The sequence below is a fragment of the Fukomys damarensis genome, unplaced genomic scaffold (genome assembly GCF_012274545.1).
Source record: "Fukomys damarensis isolate Sample0158 unplaced genomic scaffold, DMR_v1.0_HiC HiC_scaffold_4, whole genome shotgun sequence".
NCBI classification, from domain to species: Eukaryota; Metazoa; Chordata; class Mammalia; order Rodentia; family Bathyergidae; genus Fukomys; species Fukomys damarensis.
Window position 1 is genome coordinate 67,060,276 of NW_022900916.1, and position 10,910 is coordinate 67,071,185.

A 10,910-nucleotide genomic window follows, 5' to 3' on the forward strand; every position below is an offset into this window, starting at 1 on the left:
TTTCATCATCGCAAGGCCTTGGTGTGTTTTTCCTTCTCAAGGCCGAGTCTTTGTTTTCCAGTCTCTTACCTAACAGCCCCCCTTGGGTAAGGTCTGGTAGCAAAGCTCTCAGGGAAGTGCTGATGGTAAACAGTGTACTAGGGCTGCAGAGTGGGTGGGAGGGGAAATAAGACTGAGGAGTGTTTGCCTTAATTTGATAAACAGCTTTAGTGCCTCTGACTTATACTCTAATATATTCACAGGTTCCCAGGTTAAGGGAAAGAATATGTATGCTTATCAGAAAACCATGTTAAAACATTAGAAACATGTCCTTTCCCCAAAGTGTACAATCACAACCTTGTTAGATTAACCTTGGTAATGGAAAGCTAGACAAATGTGACTTTCAATTGATCTCAGAGTACTCTGACTCTTTTATAGTATGAAATAATGGTGCTTATTTTGATACAGTCAAAGTGTGCTAGTCCTGAGGTTGATGTGTGGACTCTTTTCAGCTTGTGGATGGTAAAGAAATACAGCAACTGAATGTCCAGTGGCTGCGAGCACAGCTGGGCATTGTGTCCCAAGAGCCCATCCTGTTTGACTGCAGCATCGGGGAGAACATCGCCTATGGAGACAACAGCAGGACTGTGTCACAGGAGGAGATCGTGAAGGCAGCCAAGGAGGCCAACATCCACCAGTTCATCGAGTCGCTGCCTGATGTAAGTGTCCCTCCACAGGAAGCCCAGGAGCCTGTAGTCTCCTTTGTTTTTTGTGTCATTTTCATTCTTGTCCCTCCTCCTCCCCCTCGTCCTCCTCCTCTTCCTTCGCATCCTCATTCTTTTCATTTGCAATGGTAGGGATGAAACCCAGGGCCTGGTGTGTGGTAGGCAGGTGTTCTATCACTGAGCTGCAGGGGGTGAAATCAAATGGTGCAGCCCTATCGTGTGCTGTCTAACGGATTGGTTTGGTAAGGTGAGGAGAAGGTAGGGACCAGAACACAGTCCCACTTGTATTCAAGCATCTGGCCACACTTCCCGTCCTGGTTAGTAGTTTTACTTACCTGGTCACGTAGCTCTGCTTGTGAGAAGGGTTGAAAGAGTTGGGATCAGGTTTAGGAGAGAGGAACTTTGCTGGGGTAGGTGACCTGGAACAGCTGTCCAGCTTGTAGACTTGCTTGAGCCCTAGGGGTAGGTAGGATGTTAGGAGGCCTTTGAATTTCCCTGCTAATCCAAGGATAGGACTTGCAGTGAGCACCTGGGCCTCCCCTGTGGCCATGATGCTTCTGATCTTGCCAGGGAAGCAGGCACGACCTGTCCCTCCCACTCGCTCCTTCATGTGTCTTCCTTCTGCTTCCTGCTGCTCTTCTGTAAGCTGTGACCTCACTCTATGCAGTCAGGCCAGGTTCAGAGCTGGACCCATGGCAGACAACGGGCTTTCTGACCATAACTGAGCCCCTGGAATGGCCATGGTATTTTGTAATCATCATACAGCATTGGTTCTAAGCTCCATTTCTATGGTTCAGTGTTGAAATCTGTACTGGGGTTTGTGCTGTGGACAGCCTCTGAATTCCTATAGTACAGTGGTGGCGGCAGACCTGTGACACACATTTTTTTGTTGTTTTTTGCTTTGGTATCAGGAGTAGAACTGAGGACCTTGGGCTTATGAGGCAGGCAGCAGCACCGCTGAGCTAAATTGCATGCCCTAGTGGTTTTTCTTTTAAGACCAAAGTTAAGGTATGAGTTTCTTTTTCTGATCCAAGGCCTTATTGAATTACAGTGTTGGCACCTTGTGATAAATCAGTGCATTCTGGGTTGCAGTTTTGACTTTAGTTTCTAAAAGGTTTGCCATCACTCATCTCTAGGAGGTTAGGTAACAAACTTCTCACCTTCTCTTGGGACCTGTTAAGTTGTAGGCTTGACTCAGCTAAACTATGCAGTCCCATTTTATCACTAGGTAGGTGTTTTATTACAAGAAATTACTCCTAAAAAATAAAGCTCAGTAGCCTCAAACCCGAGAGGAAAGTAACCTCCTCATGAGGGGTGGTAACATTAGGCAGCCCCAGCGCCTTGCAAGATTCTCTTTCCTATGGCTATTCTTCAGATTCTGCTACCCCAAAACAGTCCCAAGGGTGAAGGCACTGTTGTCCTCCTCAGTCTTGTCCAGTTACGGACAATGGACTCCGGCTGAGGCTTGAACGTGTAACATGTAAAGTTCCAAACTGTCAGAGTCAGTGCTTCCAAGAGCTTGCAGGGCTGGGTCCAGGCTCCTCAAAACACTGCACATGCGCTGAATCAGAGAGAATGCAGATACAGAGGTTTACACGATTAGCTTACAATATCTGCACACAGAGTGAAATGTAGAGTGCAAGAGGTCTGGCCGAGCACTAGAGACCTGAAGAATCCAGCGGAGGCCTGGAGCCCATGGCAGCGTTCCTCATGAGCCCCTGTGAGGAGGCACAAGAATCATCTGTGGAAACCAAAAGGGTCTGTGCTGGAAGCTATGAGCGGACACTCAAGGTGAAGGTGAGCGCCTCCAAAGGGAACAGCCTAGGCCCCTCCAAGGAAAACCAGCAATGAAGCTCCTGCAAGGAAGATGAGCTGAAATCCTCCCCTCCTGTTCTGCTTTTATCTGGTTCCAGTGACCGTCCTTAAATGAGTCTTCCGCACCCAGAAGCACTCTGATTCAATTCAGCTGGGCCTTCCCGCTCAAGTTGACAATTCACCAGTTAGTGAGGGGTCAGGGATTCTCAAAGCACTCACATGGATCAGCACCACCTGGGCACTGGCTACAAATACACGTTTCAGGCCCATTCCCGCCTCTGCTGACTAAACCCTTGGTAGTGGAGTGCAGCAGTGCTCATCCCGGAGATACTGATGCAGAGTAACTAATATCTGCTGTTTCAATATACCCTGCTTCCCGGGTCTTGTCTACCACAGGGACGCCACTTTTCTGGGCTCCGGGTGTCTGTCCCTCACACTGCACACCTGTGGACCTTACGGGTCTTTCCCTCAGTGTCTAGATCAGCACTCCAAGTTCTTAGATAATTAAGCTCTATTATCTCAGGTTACATTTTCCTCCCTGTATGATTCGTAGCAGGATCCATCTACAGAGGCCGGTATGGGCTCGTCTGTTCTAGGGTCACAGCCCTGCCTCACCTGCCTCACAGGACACCCCCTGCATCAGTGCAGCCCAGTAGCACCTGCAGTCACTGGAGACACGCTGCAGTGCACCTGCTGCAGCTCTGGGCGGAACCGCTCCCCAGTCTGCAAAGCCTCTCCATGGGTGTCCTCCCCTCCCTCTTCCCCTCTCTCCCTCTCTCTGTCCTCCCCCGTCTCCCTACCTCACCACCTCCGTGTAATTCTGACCACCATAGACTTAAGAGTTCCCAGACATAGTACCGGGCAGCACGATGGAAAATGTGGATTTCATGCTCCACATGCAGGTGTAAGAATCAGAGCCCACTGGTGGACTGTGATTGCAGCCTCAAAAGGACTAAGATGATAAGGTAATAGTGTTTCCTAAGATGTGTGTGCCTCTGTAGCCAACCTCTGCTCTCCTTTATGTACCTGCTCCTGGCCTCACCAGCACACTGAATGGCTGTAGCCATTCTGTGCTGTGGGAAAAATTATGGGGAGAATTGTGAAAGAACTTTGAAAACAGTTTTTGAAAGATACCTCCCTTTTCCTTGTTGGTATCAAAGTGAATTTCTTAGCACCCTTGGAAATGGTTTAAGTGTTGAAGGTGGTCTCATGAGAACAGACACGAGAAGGACGATGTCCGTAGGTTCTTCTTTCCTCCTTTTAAACTTGTGCAGAGGACACTGACTGCTAGGTTTGCACAAGTGCAGTGTGTTTAAATCGTGCTGCAGAGCCTACTGTGATAAGATTGCCTTTCTCCTGCTAATGTTTGTTCTGCAAATAATGCAAGTTGAAAATGGACGATGAGAGCACCACAACAGTATTCTTCATGAAATGTCTGGCTTACAATAAAACAAAATTTGTAGTTTTCAAAAGAGAAATTAAACCTATCACATAGAGTATTTTTGTTGTTTCCATCTCCATAAACACACTCTTAGCTTCTGCATCTTAATTTTTCTAATTATTCTGTCAGAAAACACATCCCCTCTCTGAGGGAACTGTGTGTTTGACTCTCGTAATAACAGACTTCAATTTGCAGAAATACAACACCAGAGTGGGAGACAAAGGAACTCAGCTCTCCGGTGGGCAGAAACAGCGCATCGCCATCGCCCGTGCCCTCGTTAGACAGCCTCGTATTTTGCTTCTGGATGAAGCTACATCAGCTCTGGATACAGAGAGCGAAAAGGTGCGAATTTAAATTGAGTTCATTCACACTCGAATCAGTTGTGCTCAAAAGGTTTCGCTGTTTGCTTTTCTCTTCCAAAACAGAGAACAAAATGTAGGCAGATGTGCTGATTGTTGTTTAGGGCTCTTGCAGTGGAATTTAAGTAATTCCTGCAGCTGTCAATTTAGGAGTGCTAAGGTGAGACAAGGTACATAACCGCTACAGCACATAAGCTCCGGAAGCCGCATGCAGGAAGCGTGTTCCCCATGTCTGCCCGCAGATCTCTGCAGCAGCCCCGTGTGAAGTGTGAGGCAAGGTCACAGTCTGGCTGTACCTTAAGGGAAGTGGTGGTAATCATTTTCAGCTTGAGAATAGGTTAAGAATTCAGCCATTCGAAACACAGACTGTGTAGGAGAGGTTTTCTGTCCTAAAGATACTAACGTTGAGCTGTGTCCAATGGTGCACACCTGTAATCCCAAGCACTCTGGGAGGCTGAAGCAGGAGGATCACAGTGCAAGTCAGCCTGGACTACTTAGTAACTGAGTGAGTGAGAGACACTATCTCAAAATTGAGAAATTTTAAAAGGCTGAGGATGTAGCTTAGTGTGAAGTCCCTGGCTTCAGTCCCTACCACTGAAACAAACAAACGTTAGGCGTGAAGGAGACTGGGTTTGGCCTTTGTTCAGGCTTCCTGATTTGCTGCTGCAGAGATGCCTCAAGTGGCTGCTTTTAGGAATGCTGGATGGTAAGGAACATTTGGAAATGTTTGCAAATTATTGGATGGACTAAATTATTGCTATAACGTTAAGAACAGGAATAATCCATCTCAGAACTTAGCTAAACAAGGACTCAAATATTTTCTGATGGGACAAATTCCTTGGTTTCTAAAATCTGTTACATTTCACTGACACAGCTACTAAAGAACAAGTTAGAGAAACTGGAGTTTGTGAGGAGGAGAGACCATCATTATGAATATTAACTTCTGTGATTGTGGAGCAGGTTGTCCAGGAAGCCCTTGACAAAGCCAGAGAAGGCCGCACCTGCATCGTGATCGCGCACCGCCTCTCCACCATCCAGAACGCAGACGTCATCGTGGTGATTCAGAACGGCAGGGTCAAGGAGCACGGCACACACCAGCAGCTGCTAGCACAGAAAGGCATCTATTTCTCCATGGTCAGTGTCCAGGCTGGGGCAAAGTGCTAGTGAAGTCTGACCATGTGGGACATTAAATATTAAACAGTTGTGTTTAAACCCGTCAGTTGGGCCCGGGATTTAGCTCAGTGGTTCTGCTGCCTGCCTCTCAAGCAAAAAGACCTAAGTTCAATCCTTGGTGCCAAAATTAAAAATAAAAATAAACCCATCAATTGATCATAAAACAAGCCCTGGATTAGGTAGTTACCTATTTAACATTTCCTGCCACAACTGGATAATTTCAAGTTCAGAGTCATCGGAGACTTTATAATTGAAGAATCCTAAATAGAACCACTGTCAAATGGGCATGCGTAATGGTTTATATCCAGTACAGAGTTCATAAAAGGGTTTAATGTAATTTTGGAGAAAATGTCATTTGATTCATACTTTGTCATTTGAACTATGAGGGCTGTTGTGAAAAAATAAATAATAAACAGTGCTGATATTTTTGCCAAAAGTGCCTACAATAAAAGTAAACTTTCATATCCTTGGTGTCATGTTGTCTAAAATGCATGTGAACATAAGTATTCTTGCAGTTTGAATGGTATAGATAATCTTGGCTTCCAGAAAATGGATTCATTAAAAACCCATTCAGTTCTGTGGATCTAAATAGTTCAAGTCTATTTCATTAGTTTTTTCAGGTCTGGTTTCACAGACCCTTCTGGCTTCCAGCTTCCACAACTAGATCCTGCTGATTCCCACACTTCCATGTTATTATGGAACTCAGACCTGTGTCACAGATTATTATAATTTGGGAAGGTTCATGAGGGGAGTTGTGTATTCCTGAGGTTTACCTTCAAATTTTGTACTCCTGTTACAAAGGGCTTTTCAAAAATTTTTTCTCTCTTAACAATGAATCACTCTTCCAAGAATTGCTCTCCTAAAAATCTAATCTTCCTGATTTTCACATTTATAATATGCTATGAGTTTAAATACTTCATATTTCAAACCTGAAAGAAGAAAAGAAGAAATTATTGCAAAGACTGGTCCTCTGTCTTCCAAATTTTACATAAATTTAGTGGAAAAACTGATTGAAAATCATAAGTTTAGGGCCATATTTTCTGTAAACAGCTAATACCTTTAATATAACTGTAATGTAAAAACAAAGACTTCTCCAACAAAAAAATGATAAAAAATGTGATCTAGTTTTTTCAAAGGCGAGAAATGTATGAGAAGTGTACAATTTCAATCAAAAAAATTTCAATTACTTCACAGCATAACAAAAACAAAATGTATGTCATTTGAGACAGTTTAAATTCTAGCAAAATCTTTAAGAGATACACAATGGTTGATTATAAAATTGAAAATGAATACTGTGCATATTTCACAGTAAAAATTATGCATTAAATTTTAGTGCATTCATAAGATGTAATGATTGAAAAATTAAATTGGACAGCCTTTCTTTAAAGGTCACCAGTGCTGCTCCCTCTTCTACTTAGAAGAACCTGAGTAGCAAATAAGCAGTTGAGTTTCGAGTTGGGGGTAGCACTTGGGAACACAGCAAGAGACAGACAGGAAGCTCACAGGACACAGAAACCCAGGACACTAATATGGAGAGTGCAATAAATCCCACAGCTGCAATCCTGTTTCTGCTTCTGGGAAGTCTCCCTGCTGCAAGGAAAAGGGTGAACAGCAGCCTCCACAGGCCCCATTGTGACCAGTGGCAGCCTCACTGCAGATAGGGGCAACGCCAACAGGAGGGACAGCCCAGAGCCCAGTTCAAAGAGCTTCCAGGAGTTTACCCTGTAGCTTTGCCCCATAGAAGGAACAAGTACCATCTGCCCCTCAGCCCACAGGTCCCAGGCTGTTGCAATATGGGTAAAATATTGGGATCATAGATATGTATAATGCTGCTCAAGGCAACTTAATCAGCTTCAGATGCAAAGTCTACCTTGACTGGTTGAAGCTGTCACTAATCAACCTGAGCCATAGTCAGTTTAGCTTTCACAGGTCAGAGCTGTGCTACCCAAGCCACAATTAGCCAGAGCTACCAAACTCTGCTAAGCCAACATATGTGTTTTACTCTTCATGCCTCCTGCTATTGCAGGCAATGCCTAGTTACCTGAAATGCTGTAAGCAAGGATCTGCTGCTGCTGCTACAAAAGTACTGTACTGCACCATTTCCAGCACGGACAGTTCTATTGCCAGAGTAGCCAAACAGTAGTCACCACACATCTGCTGTGTGCATAAAACCCACCTGGGCGACTATAGTGCCTACTCCCTACCGTGATTTAGATCCAAAATGGAAGACCTATACCATCTGAGAGGTGAGTGATTATAGGGGCACTGTAGCTGACTTGGTACTAACATGTTGTTTATCTCCCTGCCTCTCTCCTCCCTTCTCTCTCATGTCCTGGCTGCAGCTTCTCTGCAACAGACCCTTCCTCTATGCTGTTTATAAGCAAGCCGAACAGCTGTGGTCTCAAACATCTAAAAACTATGAGCCAGTGTGACCTCTCCTTTAACTTGTGGGTGTCAGGTATTCTGTCTCAGAAATACAAAGGTGACTGTGACACCCCTCCACATGACTGCTGTAGACAGAAGGGTTCTCTCATTGTAGCACCATGCACACCACACTCAGATCTAATGCTCACAGTCATAGACGCTATAGGGAAAAGGTACCCGGGTGCTCACCTGGAAGCAATGCTAACATCGTTCCAAATCATACCTAAGTCACATCTTCAGGACAAAACCATTTAGTACAAACCTAGTTTATAAAAATAGCACAGATAACTAATTTGCCAGCTGCAGAAATCTGAACATTGGGTGGCTAGAAATATGAGAGAAAAAAAGATGCTTCCAAAAGAACACAATGACTGGGAAAGGGCCTTCATGAGAAGGATGTTGGTAAAATGGTTGGCAACTTAGAAAGACCCTATCCAAAATTAAAAGGGCAGGGGATCTGCTTCAGTGGAAAAGCACCCTGGAGTTTAATCCCTGGTAGTAAAAAGTAAAATAACTAAAAAAAGTAGAATTCTCCACAACAGACTAGATCAAGTATAAGAATGTCTCAACTTGAAAACTAGTCCTTGCCAATATCACACTCAGACACAGAAAGACAGAGATAAACAGAGAAAAAGAATGAAGGCTGGGAATTTAGCTCTGGTTCCACTGCCTGCCTTGCAAGCTCAAGGACCCCAGTTTGATCCCCAGTGCCAAAAAAAAGAAAAAGAAAGAATGAAGAGAGTTTATGAGACCATGGGGACATCATGAAATGAATAAATTCCTGAAGGTGAGCGAAAAAGGATGGGCATAGAAAACCTATTCAAATGACATACTGTTATGGAAGGAATCAGTAAGTGACACACAGGCAGCAGAATGGAAGTAAAATAATAAATTTACTTATCAATAAGGGTTGATCACACATAAGCCATGCCTGGATCAACAACGCAGGGGGTTACAACTCCTCCTTTTATAGGGTTTTACAGCCTTGACTTCATTTGGGTGGTTACGTTTCATTCTCACAGTTCAAATCACGGTCACAGGATAGTTAATCTTTTCAACCCAGATGTAACAGTTCTTTGCAGTTGGGGAGTCTAACTTTAAGATTTTCCTAGTTATCTGTCCTAGTCCATAGGAAAGGGGTGTTCAGGGTCAGGGGAACAAATGTTAGCAATGGGTTCTTTCACTTAGACACTTTTACGATCAGGTGGCTCCAGTCTCATCAGAGCGCAAGACCTTGACTGTTATCTCAAGGAAAGACCAAAAGCCTCATTTAGCAGTTAGTGCCTTCCGTGCCTATCAGTTTTGAGCTAAACAAAACAAACTGCTGTTAGAGACAGCTGAAGCCATTTTATATTGTAACACTTTATAGGTTTTTGCTATTTATAAAAGTTTTCCCTATCAATGCTAGCTGGAAATTTCCTTAATCTTGGGAAAAATGCAAGCTTCCAGGTACAAGAGGCTTACAGGACCTGAACTAGACATAACCAGAGAAAATTTTTACCTAGACATGGTAGAGTCAAACTGTCAAAAGTTTAAAACAAAGAATCAACAACTGGGATCTCATCATATTAAAAAGCTTCTGCACTGCAAAAGAAACCACCAACAGAGCAAAGAGACAACCTACAATGAGGAAAAAAATCTTTTTGCCAGCTGCTCCTCAGAGAAAGTACTATTATATAGAATATATAAAGAACTGAAAAAAATCAGGCCCCCAAATATAAAGACCAGATTTTAAAATGGGCATCTGAAATGAAAAAAACATTTCTCAGACAAAGATGTAAAAGCAGAAAATAAATATATGAAACAATTCCATATTACTGGTCATTCAAGAGATGCAGATGAAAACACCACTGAGATTCCACCTTACTCCAAGAAAGAATGGCTGCTATCAAGAAATCAATCAATAACAAATGTTGGCAGTGCTGTGGGAAGAAAGGAACCCTTCTCCATTGTTGGTGGGAGTGCAGACTGGTGGAACCACTGTGGAAATCAATATGGAGATACCTCAAAGAACTAGGACTAGAGGTTCCATTTGACCCAGCTATCCTTCTACTAGGTATCTTTCCAAAAGAATTAAAAGAATCATATCACAGTGATATATGTGCACCAATGTTTATAGCAGCACATTTTTAAAAAGACAAAATTGAAAACAGCCCATTTGCCCATCATTTGGAGACTGGATAAAGAAGATGTGGTTTTTCTGTAAAATGAAATACTACTCATCCATAAAGAATGAGAAATTAAGAGTCATGCATAGGAAAATAGACATATATCGAGGCCATACTCAACTGAAATAAATAAGACACATGTAAATACTGAATAGTTTCTAGTGTGAAAATCTAAAAGTGTAAATAAGATCCAAATTGTATAAATGATAATGTGAAATAGGAAGAAAAGGGATAAATGTGCAGGGGAAGTGGGAAGAGTAAGGGAAAGGAAATAAGGGAAAAGAAAAAGTATGAGAAAAAGAAAAAAATGGAAACAAAGTCTGTGTAAATAGGTGAGATTGGAGGGGGTGAAAGGGAGGGCAGGGGTATGGAGAAACAATGAGAACCAAGACCTGTCATGTAAAGGTACAAGATCCCAGTGATGAATGTAACTGTACTGTATACTTAAAACGTGCCAATAAACTCAATAAGGAAAATGGTTTAAAACAGAATTCTAAAGACTGTGAGAGGAAAAAAAAGCACCAAGTCACATTCGCAATTATTCCCCTTTGACTAACAGAATGATTCTGCCAAAACCTACGGAGAAGGGAATGGGATGATATATGAAGACTTAATAGAAGAACCTAGTGTGAATACAATAGCTAATAAAGCTATCCTTCATTAATAAGCAAGTAAGAAAGATTTCTGAGATGAACCAAGACTGAGATAATTTATCATAATCAGACCAGCCATACAAAGTATGCTTACAAGAGTTGTATATTCAGAAAAAAAGAAAACTTCCATCATGAAAACACAACAAAGTATAAAACTTGTGTAATGGTGAATC

At 42.9% G+C, this 10,910-nt stretch overlaps 1 protein-coding gene and 1 long non-coding RNA gene across 7 annotated transcripts in view; one reads left to right on the forward strand and one right to left on the reverse strand.

The window, feature by feature from the left end:
• Positions 1–6,060, forward strand: part of LOC104868217 (ATP-dependent translocase ABCB1) — a 301,331-nt gene extending 295,271 nt beyond the window's left edge. For 2 of the 6 annotated variants that reach the window (XM_010632885.3, XM_033758684.1), the window contains 3 exons: positions 492–698; positions 4,156–4,302; positions 5,280–6,060. In XM_010632885.3, coding sequence (XP_010631187.1) covers positions 492–698; positions 4,156–4,302; positions 5,280–5,483 — 558 coding nt within the window. In that variant the 3' untranslated portion in view covers positions 5,484–6,060. The remainder of the gene's footprint in view (positions 1–491; positions 699–4,155; positions 4,303–5,279) is intronic. The other 4 variants (XM_010632887.3, XM_010632889.3, XM_010632886.3 and 1 more) reach the window with 2 other exon arrangements.
• LOC104868216 lies at positions 33–5,419 on the reverse strand. Its single transcript, XR_781976.3, has 3 exons — positions 5,321–5,419; positions 1,040–1,160; positions 33–604 (listed from the first exon to the last, which is right to left on the reverse strand). It is a non-coding gene; the product is annotated as an uncharacterized LOC104868216 (long non-coding RNA).
• Positions 6,061–10,910: the final 4,850 nt, after the last annotated feature.